This window comes from Selaginella moellendorffii, unplaced genomic scaffold (assembly GCF_000143415.4).
Source record: "Selaginella moellendorffii unplaced genomic scaffold, v1.0 SELMOscaffold_58, whole genome shotgun sequence".
In the NCBI taxonomy this organism is placed as follows: domain Eukaryota; kingdom Viridiplantae; phylum Streptophyta; class Lycopodiopsida; order Selaginellales; family Selaginellaceae; genus Selaginella; species Selaginella moellendorffii.
In genome coordinates, this window is record NW_003314319.1 from 518,378 (window position 1) to 539,389 (window position 21,012).

The 21,012-nt window shown below is 43.8% G+C and overlaps 3 protein-coding genes across 4 annotated transcripts; 1 reads left to right on the forward strand and 2 right to left on the reverse strand.

The window, feature by feature from the left end:
• Positions 1–8,199: 8,199 nt before the first annotated feature.
• LOC9655110 (condensin-2 complex subunit D3) lies at positions 8,200–13,463 on the reverse strand. Its single transcript, XM_024688647.1, has 11 exons — positions 11,807–13,463; positions 10,632–11,753; positions 10,485–10,576; positions 10,351–10,438; positions 10,188–10,302; positions 10,007–10,136; positions 9,783–9,957; positions 9,537–9,727; positions 8,831–9,481; positions 8,419–8,765; positions 8,200–8,343 (listed from the first exon to the last, which is right to left on the reverse strand). The coding sequence occupies exons 1-9, from the start codon at positions 13,445–13,447 to the stop codon at positions 8,869–8,871; spliced, it is 4,167 nt and encodes a 1,388-aa protein (XP_024544415.1). The 5' UTR covers positions 13,448–13,463; the 3' UTR covers positions 8,200–8,343; positions 8,419–8,765; positions 8,831–8,868.
• A 159-nt stretch (positions 13,464–13,622) lies between these two features.
• LOC9655111 (myb family transcription factor PHL6) lies at positions 13,623–16,737 on the forward strand. Of its 2 annotated transcripts, XM_024688667.1 has the most exons (7): positions 13,623–13,842; positions 14,070–14,364; positions 14,496–14,572; positions 14,649–14,691; positions 14,752–14,800; positions 14,859–14,928; positions 15,000–16,737. In XM_024688667.1, the coding sequence occupies exons 2-7, from the start codon at positions 14,076–14,078 to the stop codon at positions 15,405–15,407; spliced, it is 936 nt and encodes a 311-aa protein (XP_024544435.1). In that variant the 5' UTR covers positions 13,623–13,842; positions 14,070–14,075; the 3' UTR covers positions 15,408–16,737. The 2 variants fall into 2 exon arrangements, with proteins under 2 accessions (XP_024544435.1, XP_024544436.1); XM_024688668.1 differs by lacking the exon at positions 13,623–13,842 and having other exon boundaries at positions 14,018–14,364.
• A 750-nt stretch (positions 16,738–17,487) lies between these two features.
• LOC9654945 lies at positions 17,488–20,250 on the reverse strand. The gene is made up of 6 exons (XM_002983506.2): positions 19,692–20,250; positions 19,400–19,476; positions 19,302–19,338; positions 19,015–19,210; positions 18,616–18,940; positions 17,488–18,559 (listed from the first exon to the last, which is right to left on the reverse strand). The coding sequence occupies exons 1-6, from the start codon at positions 19,810–19,812 to the stop codon at positions 18,206–18,208; spliced, it is 1,110 nt and encodes a 369-aa protein (XP_002983552.1). The 5' UTR covers positions 19,813–20,250; the 3' UTR covers positions 17,488–18,205.
• Positions 20,251–21,012: the final 762 nt, after the last annotated feature.

Consider the following 21,012-nt stretch of genomic DNA (forward strand, 5'->3'; position numbering starts at 1 on the left):
ACGGAGTCAGCCACCCTTGCTGCTCTGAGTGTCACCTAGCTACAAAAGTGTGATACACCCTGCCTGCAGGGACATAGAGAGAGAAGCCAGAGGCCCCAACCCTCCTGAGCAAAGAAACCAAACCCGTCGGTAAGGTTTAGATAGACTACTGTAAACAGGCAGTTAGAGTTGTTTACATGGTCACGCCCTTGCAACAAAATAAGGAACATCGACAGAGAGGCGAGTGATGTGACCAATCGACAGTAGCTACCCCATGACTAGAGATTTCAATATGCACACGAAGTGCCGAAGCCAGTCTGCATATATTGGCCCAAACTCAAAGATCAATATATGGACCATATCAAAGTCATAGACAATGATATCTTAGAGACTTAATTATCAGTGAATAAATCTTAGATTAGAACGCAAAAGTATTCCAAGTAAGTTATCATCCGATAAACTAGTATTACAGTATAGGACCCACCAAGATCACTATAAGTTGGAAACATAGGATTGACCACCCAACAAAATGCAATAGCAAGTATATCATCAAGGAAACTCAATGATGAAACTTAACTACCGAAGATGGTAAACAGTATGCCAAATAATTTACCAAAGAGAACTCAAGAACACAAAGTATCATTGACTGACAAGCACAAAGCTCGCGAATGTATCACCTGAAGGAGATAACATCCAAATCTATCAGAACTAATTCGAGCAACAATCAACAAAACATAATGAATGTGGTAAAACCAACAAACACTTAGTCATGCTAACCATTGCACTAGCTAATCTAAATAGATCCCAGTCAACAATACCAAGGAACTCAAGTTGCCTAAGCAAGTGTCAGCAATGTCTTACTGATGTCTCAAACCCAAGAGACCAATCCAGAGCAAACCACAAAGAACATGTGGTATTGCAAACAGCCATTAGCCATCAAAGAGAACAACTAATCATCATGAAAGATCATCAATCATCCCATCAATAAAAAGATGCAAAATCATCATCTAAGAAGGAATCTACTATCCCGAAGTATAGCAAATCATTCTATACCAACAATAATCAAGCAAAACCTTCGACAATGATAATCAACTATCTTAGATGATAGTCAATCATCATTAATGATTGTTAGATGCAAAAGCCAACTTCAACATCGAAGCTAATGAGCCAAATGCCTTCCCTAACAACTTCTAACAAATGGAACAATGAGCATAAAACTTAAAAAACCAAAAGCTCAAAGAAGCCTACAGCTAAGTCTTGCGTAATAATGATTACGAGTCTCGCATGAACTAACTTCAATGCTAAAGAAGAAATCATAGTATAACCCACAATATCCCCCCTTAACACATCCATCAGCTAAACTTCATTTTTGCGTAGTCAGTTACTCTGGTTTTTGCGTAACCACTTATGTGGATTGGAAAATGTCTTTAAGTGCATATTTAGACATGTTGATGACTATAGCCTTTTAACAATTGTTTTATCTTGAGCCACATAGGCAAATTATGCAATTTAATATTCACTTTTTGGAAACTTTTGCTTCGTGTTAAGCTAAATATGTCAAAGTGGATCAAATTATGTTATGGCCAACACTTCATGAAAATCTTATAAAATTTTACATACATTTGCCCTAGCCACCCTTTTCATGATGTTTTTTGACTAATACAACATTATAAAACATTATCTCTCCCACTTGTAATTGCAAATACTTCAACTCCACTTTCTATAAGAGACTATCCTATTTTTATGGAAGTCAATATTGCTGCCTATATTCAAGGATAAAAATAAGGGCATAATCATGGCAATAATGTTCACTATTAGGCATGTGATAAGGTTTGCTATATATATTGGTGTTATTGGAAAGTGGAGACCTTAATGTCATCCTTAGTCTTGACACTTAAATTATCATTGGCCCCTCCATACTTGTTTCTTGAATACCATCAAAGGACTAGTATTTACTTTTTAAACTCAGTTTTATAATAAGAGGTCCACTATTATCCTTTTTGTGCTAATTGAGTTCATCTAGTGTTTACTTTTTAAACTCAATTTTATTACAAGAGATCCACTATTATCCTTTCTATATTAGTTGATATAGGTTCAAGTAACAGTTGTACAGATTCATGCGTACAGGATCAAGTGGACTTAGTTATATGTGTGGGTGATTTCAAGCTCCAATAATTACAAGTGGTGTCAAATCAAACTTTTGACCTTATCAATATAATCTAGATCTATAGATACCCTTTGTCTTGGATTGGTTGTAGTGAGATCTATAGATACCCTACAAGACAAAAGACATGTTTAATACGTATGATTACAATTTTTAGAGGTCAATGAGAATTAAACTCATACCATTTACTTTGATATAATATGTAGTGCACTCTATTTCTCTCCTATTAAGCCAACTAAAGGGCAATTACTTGATAAAAGAGCCTTTGATATCTATTTTATCCCCATGTTTTCTCTAAAGTTCCATGGATTAATAATGATAATATATCCAAATTTCATTCCATGATCACATATGCTATAAGATCCCTTAAATATTCTTTTTGCTATAGCAATTGATTGGTTTAAATAGAAGTATATTAATATCTTCAACTTTGATCTATTGTTTAGAGCTAGGATTACTATGTATCATCTAAGATATAATATTTTAATTGTTTAATTGATCATTTTTTTTTATCATATAACACCATTGTGAGCATTGTTGAAATCATCCACATTATCTTTCATATGATCTAAGGACTATAAGTAGGGATCTATGGATCTATGGATCAACCTTTCATCTTACACATGAATGCTTTTAATATTAATTTCAAAAGTATGTCGATAAAAGAGAGTATAAGTGTGACTAATTAGCATCATCCTATCACATATATTAACCATATATTACAATTGATGGAGTTGATGTAGCATATGTGGTTTTTATCCTTTATCCTATAGTGATTTACCATAGGATAACCACGAAGTGGAATCTAAACCCTCTATGTGCCACATGTCATATGCCATGTGTCCAAAGGATAATGGAGTGAAACTTGAGTTTTAGGGTTTGTGCTACTAAACAAAGGAACAATGCCAAACTCCTAAGCATGAAGCGAAAGAATGACAGCACTAGAGCACGGAATGACTCTCGAGCATATAGCCTGAGGAGCGAAGGGACAAAAACATGGAGCGACTTGGAACAATCCTAAAGTATCTAGCATCCTAATGGGAACACACGCTTTGGGCTTTCACCCCAAGCTTCCCTTAGTACTAGGAGTTAGTCTTTAGGATAAACTCGACACTTATTAAATATAAAATGTCTCTAGATTGCAAATTTGGACACAGGACGAATATCATTGTGTTCAGAACAATCTCTACATTCTATAGACATGCTAAATGAGCAAATCTAAACACTTTCTATAAATAGTATTTAGGACTAGAATGAGACTAACACAAAGGGCATGATAGCGAGGGTGTTTGGCAAACATGGTAAACTATCATTTAGCGAATATTGAGGGACCAAGCTCAATATTGCAAAAGTTCTTGATACCAGACCAAGTATGCTCAACAAGAAACATATAAAGTTCCTACCTTATATTTATTCAATTTAAGTGTATGGCCATTGACTAGTTTCTCAACTAGCTCAAGTGGGAACTGATAACGGGTTCAGCAATCTTAACCTCCTACCATTGTGGAAGTAAGAAAAGAATATCCAAAAGAACACCTGACAAGTAACTTTTGATACCCAAAGTCATATTCGCGACAATTGAACTACTCCATAATAGAGAAGGAATGTTTAGCTATAGTTTAGGTTTTGAGAAACTTTATATGTATTTGCATAAATCTTGAACATTCCTAAAGGATGATTATGTTGCAATCACTTCACTATTGAAATAAAAGAATTTAATTGATTATATTGCTCGGTGGGATCTAAAGCTTCAAATATATAACTTTAAGATTATTCATTCCCAGAGAGTTCTGTAGTTGATATTGATGCCCTTTCTCAAGTTTTTCTCCTTTTTTTCTCTATTTTTTCCTTTCCTTCTTATGTTCTTGATGAGCTTGTTATTTTAGCATTAATGAATTTTTTTTATAAGGATTCCATGCCATGGTAGTTGTTATGCCTGATATTCAGTATCTATAAGATGTGATGTTAGATTTACCTTCTCTTAACAAAGTTTGTGATGCTTAAAAGGTTAAGTCATGGATTTAAAGGCTCCATGATAGATTTAAAAATCCTACATCATTTATTGATGATTTGTTATTTTGACATTTACATTCTCAATATTATTTTGAGGATGACCTTCTTTACTTTGTGGAGAATGATCTTGATGACCATTTACGATTAATAGTATCTTTGATCTTTATTCCATATTTTCTTTATACTTACCATATATCTCTTATTATAGAAAGGCATATAGAATATTTGTAAGTAACTATTTAAGACTAAGAAGTTATATAAGTCTGTTAAAAATATCATTATTGACTCAAATTTTTAGTATGTTATAATTGTTTTTAATTGCTTCTAACTACTTAACTTGGTAAGTGGAAGTCAATGTTCTAAAAGGAAGTGTATTATTACTTCTGACTACTTGATTTGGTGAGTGGAAGTTGGTGCTCTAACTACTTGACTCAATAGGTGTTTTAATTATTTGAATTGGTGAGTGGAAGTTACTATTTGACTTTATAAGATCATCAAATTTGATCTTGCTTGTTTAAACCTTCAAAAGGATTATCACAATATATGTGAACCTTTAACATTTGGATTGGCATAATTATTTACCATCTCTTTAGTATGCATATATCATGGGAATATAAAGTTTTATTAGTGCTTTAATATATAAACTCTTACATGGTCATAATTTAATATTGCAAACAGAGTTAAATTTACCTTCACAATTGCCACAAACTACTAATACTTTGTTACATTTTAAGGTTTTCCATCTTCCCAGTGCAATTGCTATGTATTAGGATTAGTATTTGATGAGTATTCTTCCACTAGTTCAAGTGGATTTTATTGAACACTTAGGCCGCATACAAGTGGGAGAATAATAGCATTACAACTCATTATTATCCACCTTTGGAGTATAAAGTGAATTGTCCCGAAGATGACTATGGATATTAAAAGTTATTTATCAATAAGTCTTTTTAAATATTATTCTCTTACTACTACAAAAATAAGAGATTGATATTGCTAGACCCTTTATTAGTCCCTCTTATTCTAGTGGAGTTAACTGGGCATTTTGAGTGTACTTAGATCAGACAAGCATAAAGATAGAATTCTTAAGTGCTATTAACTAAGCATATTTAACTTGGTAAGGAGTTCAAGTCTTGTTATGTCTTGCACTGGCTAAGGATAAAAACCCCTATGATATTAAGTTTAATCCTTCAATACTCACTAAGTGATAATTTACCATATTCACCAAGTCACTTATTAGTTATATTCAGTTCCATTAATTATTTATAGAAAGTGTCTAAATCTACTAATCTATGGAATGTGAAGATTGTCATATTGTTCTCATGTCCAAATTTGTAATTTAGCACTATTTTATATTTAATAAATTTTTGTGACTGTCCCAAAGGTTAACTCTTGGGACTAAGGTGAAAACCTAAAGTGTGTAGAGGGGGGCCTATAGGAGGTTCCAAATGTATAATAAGGATAGTGGATAAGCCAGATATAGCCAACCAATTTGAAATATAATTCATACTTATGTATCTTTATTCTATATCTAGTTTTAGTTTGAGCCTAAGCTTTATATCATGCTAATTGGTAGAGTACTTATATCCTTGCATTAAGCCACTAATATACTGAGATAGCACTAAACCCTGTGTTCCTATCCCTTTTCTCTTTTATTGTATGCTTAAAGTTATTCCATAATCTGGTTTTATCACTTTTTGACTTTATGCTCAAAAGTTTGGCTTTGTCTCTTTATTTAGTGGCTTAAGGCATTAAATTTAAGTTTTTCTCCATTGCTTTTGACCCACAACTTAGTGGAAGGGATTATATTAAGTGTTGAACAAGTTGCACTACTTACAGGTCTACTAGTGCTTTCTTCTTATGGTCCTCCAAATTCCAGCCTATCAACTAAGGGACTTTTTCTGTCTTCCCATAAATTTTATAAATACATACATATATATACATACATATATATACATACATATATATACATACATATATATACATACATATATATACATACATACATATATATATATACATACATACATATATATATATACATACATATATATATATACATACATATATATATATACATACATATATATATATATACATACATACATATATATATATATATATATATATATATATATATATATATATATATATATATATATATATATATATATATATATATATATATATATATATATATATATATATATATATATATATATATATATATATATATATATATAATATATATATATATATATATATATATATATATATATATATATATATATATATATATATATATATATATATATATATATATATATATATATATGTATGTACTACTTGCCTAGGTAATATAATAATTTTATATATATATATATATAATTATTTGATAGGGAAATTATATTAATAATGTGTAAATCTTTATTTTGAAATTTTTTTCAGTCTGTAATATTAAAGTCTTTTTTGGTATCATTTTTTTTAGAGATCAAAAATTTTATCAAAATATAGATAATCTAGAAAAAAAACTTTCAGCTCAAATTAGTAGAAAATTTATGTTATAAGAATAAATAACAAAATTTATTAATTTTAATTAAAAAACCCATACTAAGAATTAAATCATTAAAATAGCAATCATTTACATAATATTTAATATGAAGTAAAATTAATTTTATTAAAAATTATTTACTTATATATCAATAATAAAATAAATAATATACATATAAATAAAAATGAAAATTCATAAAGTTATTGCTTCAGCTAGTTACATATTCAAGCAGCTTGAGATGCAGGTGGAGTGAAATAGATTGTAGGTGGGGACAATGAAAATGGTGCTTTTGGTTTGGGCCATACAAGCTGTGAAGATTCTGTCAAGAAAAAGCATGTAGTAAAACTGAAAGAAAAAATAAGGATATCTGCATCAAATATCATGTCATCCAGAGGTTGATCATACAGCTCCAGAACGTCCTTGAGCTTGGGAGCATCTTCGGCCAAAATAACTGCGAGGAATTTTAGCCAGAGTCAGGGAAACTACTACTTACTTCCACTTATAACTCCGGCATCATCGGGGAGAAGCTCTTCGGCAGCTGTCCGGACAGAATCGAGTGAAACCAATCTTTGTTCCTGAGCAAACCAAAAAAAATCAATCCACAAAGAAAAAGCATCGGAAAAATAGAAAAGGAGCGTACCTCGTCCATTTCCGATAGCTGCCTTCCCCATTTCAGCATATTAACATTCAGCTCGGAGACCTGGAGAGAAACGCCAACGTCTCTCACGAATCCGATGGTTTGCCACAACATACCGCTGTAAGTAGGCTGTTTTTCGGATGAGGATCGTAAGGTCCCATGTTTGACGAGTTTATAAACCCCGTCATCCAGCTCGTGAAAGAACGGTATGGCACCTGGACAGTTCTAAAAGAGAAAAACCATAAGTTTCTACAGAAGGATAGCTAGAACTTGAGCCTCACATCTTCCGTGAAGGAGAGAAGGCAAACTGAATCGAGGTGCCGGGTGTCAGCATGCAAATTCTTGAGAAGTTGCATCAAGATCACGGTCTCGGCCTGTGGATCAAAGATCTGAATCGAGAAAGAAAAAGAAAAATCTCTACCTCGACCAAATGTAGGCAACAGGTCGGATAGATTAGAAGAAAGCCAGAGACTTTGTCGAGTTTGCCAGCGATCTTGTGGAGCATTTCCTGGTGATAATCTGCGAAAGAAAGGAGATATATTTGGAGTGAAAAGAATCTATTCGACTACTTGTCATTCGCTCCTTGTCCGTCTCCTTGACCGCTCTCCCAGCGTACATCATCCGGCTGATCACAAGCTTCTTGACCTGATTGATCCAAGATTTCCCAGTGGATTCGATCGATTTATAGATGCGATTACCTTGGCATTGAGAGGATTCTCTTCGAGCCGCTGGTCTAGCAAGCTCACGCGCGTCATATGCATCACGTAGTCGTCCATGGCGACGGCCTTCAACAATCCTGGAGGGTTCTTGAGCCCCACTCCCTACAGTTGTAACGACAACCAAATCCAACGGTCTAGATTCAAACAAAAACCGCGAAGGTGATTGTATAAGGTTTGAATTAAATTAAAAGCGAGAGTAACACGTTATTCTTCTACTACTTATCGGTGTTACTGTGTTCTTCACTGCGAGATCCATCTTTTCAGAAAAATCCGCTCCTCTGGTCTGCAAGGAAGAAATCGTTTAGACGCCAAAGTTTCGCACAAAGATCAAGGAGAAAAAAAAGAGAACTTGCTTAACTGTAGTGGTGGACCTCATCACCATCGCTGTCGCCAACGAAGAATTCGTCGTCCTCATCGAGCTCGTCCTGCCGGCGGCGATGCTCGTCGCGGCAGCGGTCGAGGATCTCCTCGTCAATCCGGGCTCTCCTGCCGCGAGAGCTGCTGCGGCACTTGCGACGGTATTCGTCGGCCATGCTGCAGCACTCCTGCGGGAGAGGAGTGATGCTCTCGCATTTCTGAAGCTGCTGTGCCAGCTCCCGGCACCGCCTCGACGCCGGGGACTGCCTCCTCGCGTCCGCCACCGCGACGAGCACCAGCAGCAGCAGCGCTGCCACGCCCAAAAGCTTCGCACTGCCGGCCATTCTCCTAAAGAGAAAAACAAAAACCTCTCGGCTTGGTGAGGAAGAACAGACGAGAACTTGGAGACTTGCCTGCCTGGTGAGGAGAGCTGCGGAACGAGGACGACGTTTTATAGTTGATCAACCGGCAGTTGCATGGGACTTGCATGCATGCAAGTCGCAGTCCCACCTTGCCATCTGTTTCCAGCAGTACGTAGCCTTGGCAACGACATTGCTCGGAGAGGTGTAGACTTTCCAGTTGCAGCGTCTTGTAGGACGGAGGCCGCGGTGGCAGCAGCAGCGATGTCCCCGACGGCACCAACTAGAATTTGAGGAGAGACTACAGCGGCAATGCCACCGCGACTCCTGAGAGCTCCAGGTGAAATAAAACCTGCTGATGAGAGTCCCCTGAGTTGCGGTGTTTGGTCTAGCCAAGTCACTCGAGCTCTCCCTGCTGGCGTCTTTTTCAAGGCGGAAAGAACAGGCGGCCTGGCAGCTTCTTCGTGTGGCTTGCCAGCGGCTGTACCCCCAAATTGTTGCTTTTGCGGCTCTGGTTGTACAGCTGCTGCAGCTTTAGCGCGCGCTTTAGCGGCCTCGTGCTTCTGCATATCATAGATGAGCTCCTTCAAAAGCTGCTTGTCCGCCACCAACATTTCCTCGATTTCGTTCTTAAAATCTTTGAGCATTGAGCGCATACAGTCCATCAGTGCACCCAGGAGTGGACTGCTGCTTTTTTCAAGTAGACTGCACAGGACACAAACATGTAATAAGAAGGAATCCCTTGAATAGCCTAGCTTACCGCTTCAGCTCTATAAAGATAGGAATCGCATTTTGAACGAGATTTCTTTTGGCAAGCTGGGTAACAACCTTGCCCTTCACAGCAGCAAAAGTAGCAGCATTCTCCTCTTCGTCAGCTTGTTCTGCCACATTAGAGGATGCTTTGTTACCTCCGAGCCTCATTTCTTTTAATGCTAATATTTTCAGGGTATCCTGTAAACGATGAGAAGCACCTTAGTGTAAGGAAACTGCTTGCGCACTAACGTACCTCAACAACGCATTTTCCAGAAACTGTAGAGATGTCAATCACACCATCAGCGGCACCAGCTAAAACTTCTGCACATAGCTTTGCCGAGGTCGCAAGAAGATGCTCGGGACTCATTTGCTTTAATAGCGTTGTATAGATGTACATTCTCTTTGAAACCACAGCTTGAGTGCTTCCTCTGTAAGCAGACCGAACATGAGAAAGGTATAAAAGAATATTGTGATTACCTGAGAGAGAAAAGATCGCGCTCGCTTTCTGAGGACTGAAGAGCACTACTACCGCTAGACTGTCCTTGGTAATCGTTAAGAACAAAAATAGCCTCAACGAAGCTGTTGTATGCCAGCAATGGGGCCTTCGCTGCAAACCATCACAGAAATCAAAATAAAGATAGCAACAAACGGATCTTACTTTTGAGAATGTTTCCGAACAGGAAGTCAGCAATTTGACATATTTTGGGAGACTCGTCAACTAACGCAAGAAGAAATCTATGAAACAGCAATCCCCTCCATTTGACGTAGTCCCGCTGTTAGCGTAGCATGGTTAAAGGTGATAACTCAGATAACACACAAACCTGAAGTAATCTAGCCAGAAGTACAAACGTTTGCCTTCGAACAACCTCGCAGCTATCCCGCAAAGACTTTGTTAGTTTCGGAATGTAGCTGCACACCATGCGTTGGCAAACATTAGAAACAATATAGTGTTTACCTTTCTATAAGTGCTGTATAACGAACACAAAAATCAGTCAAGGTCACCATGATGTTGTTGCGTGTAGCAGCCGATGAAGTACGGTCGAGCTCCTGAAAAACTTGCTTTGATTAATACCATATCAAGTCTATAAGCCCCCCCCCCTACCTGGACAAAAAGAGGTATGAGACGCTTCGCTAGCTTATCGTCTGCGAGGCAAAGTTTTCCCAGTGTGAGCCACGTTTGTGTGCTTACAGCAGGATCGCGCAGCAGATTCCCGTCAGTGCTCTCTCCAACGAGTTCTTGCAGAAGCAATGTGATGCTGCCAGTGTTCCCCGCCGGGCAGACAAGTGCTATAGCTCCAACTGTAAATACGGCAGTTACGATCTGAGAAGAAGGTTCCACCCGTCTCGACTTCCGAGTGCTTCTTCCGCCAGCAGGCCTTCTTCTGATGCTTATAGGTGTCTGAAAGTTCATATTTTCGCGGTCGAGAGAGACGTAGGCTCTTACGATTGCTTCGGCCTTCTCAAGCAGCTGCCTTGCCCATTCGGTAACAAGTTCCTCACCTTCATCTTCCGAAGCAGCCTTCCGACGGCAGAGGGTGGTGAGAGCGTTTACGTGTGCTCCCACTTCCACCGGATGCATATTGAAATCTTCCAAGTGCTTCAAGAGTTCGTCGGCAAGATCCGTAGCCGCGTCTGCTGGAAGCTCGGTGGCGACATTTGCAATCGTCTGAAGAAGATGCACCCGGCTGGCTGCCGAAGCTGCCGACGTTGAATACTGCCAATGCTTCCGGAGAAAATCCCAGCCAACGACCTTCGGAAGAAACAGTGATAGCTCCGAGAGTAGAAACCATGCTCCCTGGGCTACAGCTTCAACCCGTCTGCCATCAAAAGACTTCTCCTTCCGTCCCAGATCCTCTGATGCAGTAATAATGCTTTGCAACGCCATGACGATACTCGGCCTTAGACCTTTGGTCTTCCCAAGGCGCGCGCAGGCTCGCTTGACGAAAGGTGCAGCATCGTTCTTTTCGGCAAGGCCACTTAGGAAATGTACCACCCCTGGCGGCACCGACTTCTCTGGTTCGTCTGATTTATCCAGTAGAACGGCTAGTAACCGGTCATCCGAGAGCTTCATAACCGATACGGATGATATAGGATCTAGAACCAGCTCCTTGAAGAGTCCGACAGCTTCTTCTTGAATACTTGATTCGTTATCCATAACAAGGGGTAAGGCAGACTCCAGCCATTCTTTCACCACCGGCTTGATTTTAGAAAACTTTCGCGTGACCTGCATGTACACACGTAAGAAAACCGCCAAAGAGAATCGTGAGAGTGAATTACCTCGGCCAACGCACCGAGACCAGCTTTCCGAATGCTTAGCATGGAATCAGAACAAGAAATGCCCATAGCCTGTAACATCTGCTCATCAGGAGTCTTTCCCATGACAATCGCTGCCTTGGTCAGGAGAAGAAGGGCTCCCTTTCTTACAGCCGCCTTCTCGTCACAGCATCTTTTACTAATCAGTGACCCCAAGTCCCCCTTGTGTGCACCTGGACTGAGGAAGGCTGGAGTCGTTTGAGTACGTGTTCCTGGGACGGTGAACAAGTTCTCGCCACCCATGGCGTGGAACGGCGTATCCCATGAACTTTTCCCATCATCTGAGAGACGGTTCCCAGTCGAAGATCCTAGCCCCGCCAAAAGCTCTTGCAGGTAACTCCGTTGTCTTACGTGCACCGAAAGATCTTCGATGACATGAGCCAAAGTTACCAACGCTCGTGCTCGGATTGTAGGAGCTTTGTCCGAGCACCGTTGCAGTGTTGCTTCCAAGCATGCGATTCCCCATCTTGAGCCGTCAGAGCTACTACCACCATTTGCGTCGCCAGCTGCACGCTCGACTTCGGCTGCGTCAACTCCCAGAGGATCAGGCAGCTGAAAAAAGAGTGAGCCGCAGAGGTCCAGAGCCAGCAGCCTGTAGCGAGGCTTGCTTCGAGAGAGCTTGGTGACGAACTTTCCAAACTCCTGCTGCTCCGTAGCGGTTAGATGTTTAACGAAGTGCATGACTGTTTCCACCGCTTGCATCCTGGCATCGGTTTTCTCGGGAGCCTTGAAACATAAATACCTGGTCAGAGCAACCACTGCAGCTCGGCTATCTCCACACTCCTCCCCCAGCATGGAGTTTGCAACATGCTCAATGGCTGCTGATCGTATCATCAACTTTTGCTGAGAAGTTCCTCCGGCACGCGTAAGGAGAAGACTCGGCGTCAGAAGCTTCAAAACCAGAATCGCTGTCTCGGGTACGTCCCCATGCTTCGGCTGGAGCAGATCTTCCAGCATCGCAAACGTAGTGTGGATCACAGCAGCGCCTGTCACTGCGTGGGGCAGCTCCACGAGAAACTCTACAAGGCTTTTCAGAGCTCCTTGGTGATCTCTCAAACTTATCACCCGCAAAGCCGCTCGCAGACGAGAGAGCACTGGACCAACTTCTAGCGCACCACTTCGATCATCCTGTGAAGCACCTTCTTCGTTGCCCTCTTCCACATTTCGTGCTCTCTTCCCTTTCTTCTGGATCTTCTTCCGGCCGCTGCCGGACTCCTCTGGAGCTCCACTGGGCTTGAAAGAGTTGTGTAGGCAGCGGAGAAGAACTTGAAACGCGAGCGAGCTAAAGACGCTGTATAAGGGGCAGTCCGGAGTGAGAAGAAGACCCAAGTAGACAAATGCCGCCTCCACGCCAATCCTGCCCGGCGTCTCCATAGTGCCCACAAACCGATCCACTAGCGCGCCCAGCGGCACTTGCCGAGCCGAGAGCTCCTCCCACAAGCTTCCATGGCTGCTGCCCCTGTCCCCAAACACCGCCGCGAGCCTCTGGACGGCCTCCGCGGACAAACACGCCCTACCGCTGCCGTCGCTGTTGCTGCTCGTGTCCCGCGCCGCCGATTCCAGCAAAGAAGACGCCTCGCAGCTCGAATCCTCTCCATCTTCCATCTTGATCCAACCCTACCTCGCTAGCTCCTCACACCCTACAATTTCAAATTTGCGCGGGAAAGCACAGACAAAGTGGATAAGGCCACGTCAGCGTAGGCAGTCAGGGGATCGAACCCACGACCGATACATAGGAGAAGAACCAAGCCAAGAATATCCCAGGGTTAGGATATGCCAAGGTTCCTCTTTGGATGCATCGGCGTTCGAAGGGAGCATATGCCCGAGGTTTTTTCATAGATTCTTCCAAAGGAGCGCCAAATCTCTGCTAGCGCCCGGGGGCGGCCCCCGGCGTCCAGATCGCCTCTAGGGTTTATTGTTCCAGGTCTGCGACGAATCGGGCGTCCTTTTGGCCACGGGACGGCGTCGTCGCTGCCCGCGCGGCCGCATTCTCCCCTCAGGTATGTCGCCTCGGCTCCTAGATCGCGCCTAGCGCTTCCTGATCGGCCGAAATCTAGCCCGGATTCCACAGCTCCCTGTCCGCCTGACCTAAGTCCCTGCCTGCCAATTTCCCTTGTTTCTTAGTGTCCTAGGACGAACGAACGACGAAGCACTTAATTTTATTTTTTTTTCTAACTATGACTTTCTTTTCCTTGTTTTTTTTTTTCTTCTTTTTGATTCCTCCCAGGGTCCCATGTACCAGGTGAAGAAGCTTTCAACAAGTGTAATGCAGCAACCAAGGACCCAAGCTCCACAGACTACCATGGCTACTACTCCCCCGCCGCCGCCACTCCCTCTTCCTCCGCCACAGGCTCCTCCGCTAGGAAGTCCCGGCGGCGGCGGTGTTGGTGGTGGAGCAAATGGACCCAGCAGCCCCGCCTCCGCTGGTGGCGCTGGGAATTCCGTCAAGCAGCGTCTTCGCTGGACATCCGAGTTACATGATCGCTTTGTGGAAGCTGTGACGCAGCTGGGTGGTCCAGACAGTAAGTTTTCTTCTCTTTTTTTTTTCTTCTTTTTCTTTTCTGCTCTTTTTTTTGCATTTTTACTTCTCGTTTTTCCGTGGAATATTACTCATGGCACGCCAACGGTTTTTTTTATGGATTTCCCATTTTAGGGGCCACCCCGAAAGGAGTGCTGAGGATCATGGGAGTGCACGGGCTGACCATTTATCACGTCAAGAGTCACTTGCAGGTGCGCGAGTGTGCTCGTGTTTTGCTCCTCTTTTCCTTCATATGGTCTGACTGGAATCTTTGTGTTGCTGTCGCAGAAGTATCGCCTTGCGAAATTTATTCCAGATTCTTCCGGTGATGGTACGTTATTTGATGCGTGTTTTTATCTTGAGCCTTGGCAACTTATTCTCGTCAATGCAGGCGATGGCGACAAGAAGCTGGATGTGGTACCATGTCTGGATCCCTCGTCGTAAGTAGTTTTCCATTGTTTGCTCTGGGAGGTATTTATCATCTAAATGTCTGTGCAGAGGCATACAACTCACAGAGGCTTTACGAATGCAGATGGAAGTTCAGAAACGGCTACACGAGCAACTCGAGGTAGATGAAAAGCAAAAAATCCGCAAGTTTTTTTTTATGCATGGAGATACTGAAATCTGGTTCTTTGCCAGGTCCAACGGCAGCTGCAGCTGAGAATCGAAGCCCAGTCCACGTACCTAGCCAAGATCATAGAAGAGCAGCAGAAAATGCGGGGGATGCTAAAAGGACAACAACCCGGCGTGCAGCAGGACGAAGGCGAGCCAACACTGACAATCGATGGAGTGCCAGAGCTCGGAGGAGCTAAGGAAGATATGGTTGTTCTGCAAAGTCAATCCGCAGCAGAAACTGACAAAGGCGGCCAGCCGCCCGCGAAGAAACTAAAGCGCGTCGAGTCCGAAGGTCTCAAGCCAGAGGACAACGTTGGCGACGAGCCCGGTGCCAACGTCTTGTTAACTTCGGACTCTCTCCCGGACGAGGGCCCGGTTCACGGGCTACAGACATATCCCGATCCCTGCGACTCATTTCTGAAGGAGAGCTGAAGGAGGAGCGACGACACTGTGTCCGCAAAGAAAGCTCGCAGGAGATACTGACTGGGCAACGAGAGTTCCCAAAACAACACTAAGGTGACGCTGCAACAATGGCTTCCTGTGTACTTTTAGACGAAGACGAGGAAGGAGACGAAGCAGAAGGAAAGGTGGTGTGGCTGTGTGGCAAGCAATACCTTTTTTGGTGATGGCCTATCGTTTGGTACCTCGGGAGGTACAGCATTTCTTTTTTCTTTTTAATTCGAAGCTTGGGCTGTGCAGCTGCTGTAGCATTCTTTTATTGTGTATGATTCCAAGGGTGTGCTGGGCTCTCCGCTTTCGTAGTCTGCTCGATAGAGTGATCCGTCGGCCTCGAGCAACAGTAGTGGCAGAGCAATTGTTGGGGTCAGAAGTGGCTGCTGCGATCAAGATGGGAAAACAGAAAAAGAGGAGAAAAATATAGGGACCTGGAGGGGGAACAGGAAAGCAGGAGGAGAATTTAAAGTGTAGGGGGTTGTGTACAGGAGGCTAGGGTCACTCGCAGGAACAGAGAAGCCGAGGACAAAATGAAAATCGAGGAAGCAAACGAATAATCGGTGTCCGTTGCCAAGCTGCAGCAGCTCTCAGAAAGATTTCTTCGTATCAAATCTGCGGGGGATTAAGACTTAAATGCCCAAATGTCTGGTGATGTGGTTGCTGTCGCCAACACCAACAAGAAAAGAGAAGCGAAGAAGAAGCTCAACACCAACTTCGAGCTCCGTTATAGAAAATTCCACTTCCAAGGGAAGAACGAGGGAGGAAAATCCATAGCCTGGGTGGGAATGTTTATAGTCAACGGGATCAGTGCAGTGGCCGCGTGCTAATAATCAGGTGGTTTTGCTCTAAGCGAGCGCCAGAAGTCGAAGATGGCGATTGGGAGTGTGGCTGTCGGTTGGCTTTCTCGAGCTTTTTTTTATCCTGGCTTCTTCGCTAAACAGTGGTGAATCTTCCAGAGGTGGGAAAAACAACGAGCAGCGTCTTGTCACGGCATCGCGAACGACTGTGAATGATTGAGCGCGACACTGTTTTTGTTGCAAAGCGCCTCCGCGAACAAGACACACTGCGAGAGAGAGCCAAGCGAAACTTAACTCTAGAAAAAAGCTAAGCTTTTGGGATCCATCGCCGAGAAGAACACGGATTTGGAGCGGGATTAATTAGTGGGGTTCGATCGACATTCCCAAACAAATCCAGGCTCTAAGCCAGCCACGTACTATCCACACTAACTTGGGAAACCATTGTTTTCTACTTTTTGCCATCGAATAATCAAAGCCACCTACAACGTGGTCCACTTCAACTCACCTTAAAACAATGCAGTGCAATGGCCCAAACAAAGTACTTTGACCACGGCCCTCATGTTCCGTACGCCACCACCGGAAGGAAACCGACTTTTCATTGCCAAAAGAGCGTCATGTCAATCAACTGGACGTGAGCCAGCCATGAAAACTCTAGGTACACACTTCCACACTTCCCTGGTAGCTACAGTACACGAATTCTACAAAAATACAGGGATGTTTTTTTCTTCTCCTTTTTCATTTACCGTCTTTGTTTCTCTCTTACATTTCCGTTCCTTTCTGTACATGTATTTTACTTATTGACGAAAGAAAATTCCTCCGGACAGCCACAGTCTATAGGACTTGGATGTTTTCAAGCTTAGGCCTTACGTCCTCCTGACTGACGATCACTCCCAATCTCCGTACGTAGAAAAGAAAAACCATTTCCATTGCGCAAGTGGCGAGCAAGTTAAACATTCTTGGCCCCTCTCTCCTCTCCGCCAATCGATCGGCTCGACACGTTTGAAACCTTTTTAAGCTCGCTCAAGTCTAGACCGGACCGAGCTTTCGGCGGTATCAAAACTTTTCAGGGAGAGGCTCCTCCATGATATCGCCTTTACTCGCTTCTCGGTTCTGTCAACTTATCTCTCTTGCGTTGCGTGTGATCATACGCAACCACGATTGTATACAACAATCGATCGGCGCAGCCTATAAAAACACGAAGCTCGCCGGACGGACGCCTGTTGCTCTCAGCGCGTACGAGCTCGTGGGGCCTGGAACGAAGCTTGAAACCAGTCCGGCATTCTATATATACTGACTATAGCCTGCCGTGGTGGCCAAAACCAAAAAAATTGACACGACAACAGTGTACGGTTGAAAAAAAAAAAAGAAGAAGCAGCAGCAGCAGCAGCAGCAGCAGCAACAGCTGCAGCACAAAGAAATTTCCCCAAACCTCTCGCTGCTGTCTTTTTACCACTTTGAAAAGTTTTCCAGCACGGCCCAGGCTATAGCGGAGCTGCAAAATCGATCAATAATTCACGCGAGAGGTTTGCTTCACGCTTAGCCGACTTACTACTTCCAAAGGCTATCCGTCGAGAGCTATATAGGACTGCTGGCTGGCTGGACCGACACACCACTGCTCAGCGATCTCTTCCCTTCCAATCCAGTTGTTGCAACTTTTATCTGTCTGTGATCTATCCCTCCCACCATGGATCATAAGTGATCAGTCGGGACCGATTTTTCATCGCCGAGCACTGATGAGCATGCTGCTCCTGCTGCCACTGCCGACCCTCTGATTGATACAATGAGAGTACTCTGGTTGATGCCCAGAGTACTTTCAGCGCTACTGTCGAGGAGCGACACCCGAAAGAAAAAAAACTTGTGAACCATCACCACCATGCACCAACAACAGCCTCTTTCTTGCTTTCGGATCCGCGAGCTGTGCCTTTGTAAAGTCACCGCACTAAGTCCGAGCTCGAGGCAGTAAAAAGTGAGTAGAGAGTTTTAGCCGGCACCAATTGCCATGGTCAAGTCGAGGTTGGGAGGCCTCCTGTTGCTCGTGTGCTCCAGCTTGAACGTCGGCTTCGCCATGGATGATCTCTGTGCACTGGCTTGGTTCCAGTGGCGAGTCGACGCAGTCGGACTGGGACTCGGTCTCTCTGGGAATTGCTGATGACGAGAGAAGCTGCTGGTCGCAGTGCTGCTGCTATTGGGGAGAGAGAGTGAGAGCGTGCTGTCGACGAGCTTGTCGTCGTCCTCGAGCAGCCCCGGCAGACTGATCCGGAAGTCGAGCACATTGCTTCCAAGCTTGAGCTCTGCGCCGTGAATTTCTCGCGTTGGCTCCGAAAGTGTGCCGCTCTGGAGATTACACATTCTCAGTACTCAAGCGGCCAAAAGGATATAAACACACTCACTAGCAGCAGCTGTCGGGTTTCCCGCTTGTCGTCGCTTCTGCTGCTAGAGCTACGGTTTATGTCCAAAAAGTCGAAATTCTCGTACCCGGCAGCAGCATGGCCGCCGTTTCTGACCTCGGACGCTTGCGACACGGTGTCTTTCGGACATTCTCGCGTGCAACTTCTCTTTCTTCTCCGAAATCCGCCAGCGAGCTCCGGAGCTTGGAGTGCATCGTCCGCGACATGGAACTCGCGTCCCTGCCACTCCCGGAAGCAGCACAATCCAGATCCATGATCGCTCACATCTCCTGGCCATGCTATGCACGGGCCGCTCGAAGTGTCACATCTGCTAGTCGCACACAAACTTATTATCATTTCTCGAAGCTTCTTGAGAACAAAACCATGGACGGATGGAGTTACCTTATGCTCGGGCTGTATCGATTCGTAGACGCGAGTACCGCACCTTGGACCGTTGGCTCTGGATGTAAATGGCTGTTGTTGTAAAGCGATGAACGCTCGCTTTGGTCGTGATCCGGGAGCACGAACTCGCCTGGAAACCTTGCCGCTCGCGGAGACTGCGAGTCGGATATGCTCTCTCCATCGGTTTGAGTGTTAACTGCACAGCACGAAGCGTGCAACTATAATGTTATATCATGGATCGAGATAGAACACTGGGATATCATTGGCAGATTATAGCCAAACCATACCATTGAAGTTCTCATCGCTTTTCATGCTTCTATACATCTGCAGCAACACCCAGCCGATGAGTACATAGGCAAGGATTTCGCAAAAACCATCGACCAACCTGGAGATGGCTCTTGACATGGGCGATGGTGAGGCCTTTGACATCCATGAGCTGAAGAACAAGCTTGGGTGTGGCTCCTGCGATCCAGAAAAACGAAGTTAGAACACTGAAAAACTGCAGGAGCTCTCGTGACAATGGAAATGAGACTCGGCCATCAAGCGGAAACAAGCATTCTCGGAAATCCTCGAAAAGGAAACAAGAGAAAGTTTCCAGGAGGAAATTCTTGTTTAAGAAAGATCTCTTTTTTCTCCGCGTGATATCGTGAGTTTTCTCTTCTTGAGATGGAACTTACTCTCTTGCCCTCCAAGCCGCTCCACCGCGCTCACAAAGCTGTGGTGAAGATCCGGCGTCCATCTCAGCCGTGGCAATTTTGACCGGACATACTGCCGTACCGCGCCTCCAGTCCGAGCCATAGCTAATAAGATCCGGCCAAGAAAGAAGCCGACCCCGCCGAGAAGGCCGATCGATGCGGCGATCGGCGGCCGAAATATCCTCCTGGGAGCTCGAATCGGGCAGCCTGCTGCTCGCTCAGTCACCGCCGACGGCTTGATCGAGCCGAGCAGGCCAAATTCCCATCTCCCGATGCCGCTCCAAGAACAAATCGCCACAGCCGCGCCTAGAGATCGCTCTCAATGGTCGCAGCGGCAGCGCGCCCAGCAGCAGCAGCTCCGGCGAAGCGACTGACACCGAAATCTCGCACGAACCACTTGCGCCGGGGGCACTGCTCTGGCGGGGAGGATCTGCATGGCGCGATGGATCGGATCAAAGAGCTGGGGAAGCGAGCAAGAAGAAATCCAGCGGAAGACGAAGACGAAAGCCACAAAGAAGTAGTGGGAAAAAGAAGCGGAATAAAAAAGAAAGGGAAATGGGGAGACGAGAAAGGGCGGGAAATGGGCCACGTTGGCCACAAGTACCGCCCTGCGGCCGTACATGGTCCGCGCACCCCTTCTTTAATCCGGAGTTCGTTAAGACAGTACTTATGTCCTAAAGCCAGCCCTAAAACGGGTATTTTGGTTTGATGCATTTGTCGGTGTACTTGTACTGGTTTATATTCCATTTCCGTGTATGCGGTATGGATGCGTACTGCGTAACCCCTGTTGTTGCCTGCGTACCAAAGTGAAGGAAGGAAAGAAGAAACCCTCTTCGTGAGATTCGTTGGTTTTGTTTTTGGGAGCCCCACAGTAGAAACAAGAAGCCTTCCATAGTCAAATGCTGGGCCATGCTGAGATTTAAGATTTCAAGACCACAAGAATGAATGAATCCCCTTTTGCATTTGTATATTGCACTCGCGCCTGCCACCATCACGTAAAATTTTGTATGTGGGGAGATTTTTGAAACGTCACCCTCCATCAACACCAAACAAAACATGATGCATGGAATGAAGTGAATTATGAGGAGCAGAAAGATTATAATTCCCTGTTGCTGCTGTTGTTGTTGCTGTTCACCATATCTTGTTGTTCTTTTGTGTTATTTTAGATCTTTCCGTGCCCAACTACAAAGCATAAGATTGAATCCAAGACCACAAAGGAGAATTGCCAAACAGACATCCTAAGAAAGGTCCAGAAAAGTGGGTCTTGGCTCAATCTCTGACTTGAAAAACTTCACAGTACCAA

What these genes read in the sequence shown, in the direction of transcription:
- LOC9655110 (XM_024688647.1), bottom strand. Translation starts at nt 13,447, where the DNA reads ATGGAAGATGGAGAGGATTCGAGCTGCGAGGCGTCTTCTTTGCTGGAA. An exon ending in GTCTCGGTGCGTTGGCCGAG is followed by an intron (nt 11,754 to 11,806) that starts GTAATTCACTCT and finishes GTGTACATGCAG; the next exon opens with GTCACGCGAAAGTTTTCTAA. An exon ending in ATCTTTATAGAGCTGAAGCG is followed by an intron (nt 9,482 to 9,536) that starts GTAAGCTAGGCT and finishes TGTCCTGTGCAG; the next exon opens with TCTACTTGAAAAAAGCAGCA.
- LOC9655111 (XM_024688667.1), top strand. Translation starts at nt 14,076, where the DNA reads ATGTACCAGGTGAAGAAGCTTTCAACAAGTGTAATGCAGCAACCAAGG. An exon ending in GCAGCTGGGTGGTCCAGACA is followed by an intron (nt 14,365 to 14,495) that starts GTAAGTTTTCTT and finishes TTCCCATTTTAG; the next exon opens with GGGCCACCCCGAAAGGAGTG. An exon ending in GGCTACACGAGCAACTCGAG is followed by an intron (nt 14,929 to 14,999) that starts GTAGATGAAAAG and finishes GTTCTTTGCCAG; the next exon opens with GTCCAACGGCAGCTGCAGCT.
- LOC9654945 (XM_002983506.2), bottom strand. Translation starts at nt 19,812, where the DNA reads ATGGCTCGGACTGGAGGCGCGGTACGGCAGTATGTCCGGTCAAAATTG. An exon ending in ATGTCAAGAGCCATCTCCAG is followed by an intron (nt 19,339 to 19,399) that starts GTTGGTCGATGG and finishes GTGTTGCTGCAG; the next exon opens with ATGTATAGAAGCATGAAAAG. An exon ending in AAGCGATGAGAACTTCAATG is followed by an intron (nt 19,211 to 19,301) that starts GTATGGTTTGGC and finishes CGTGCTGTGCAG; the next exon opens with TTAACACTCAAACCGATGGA.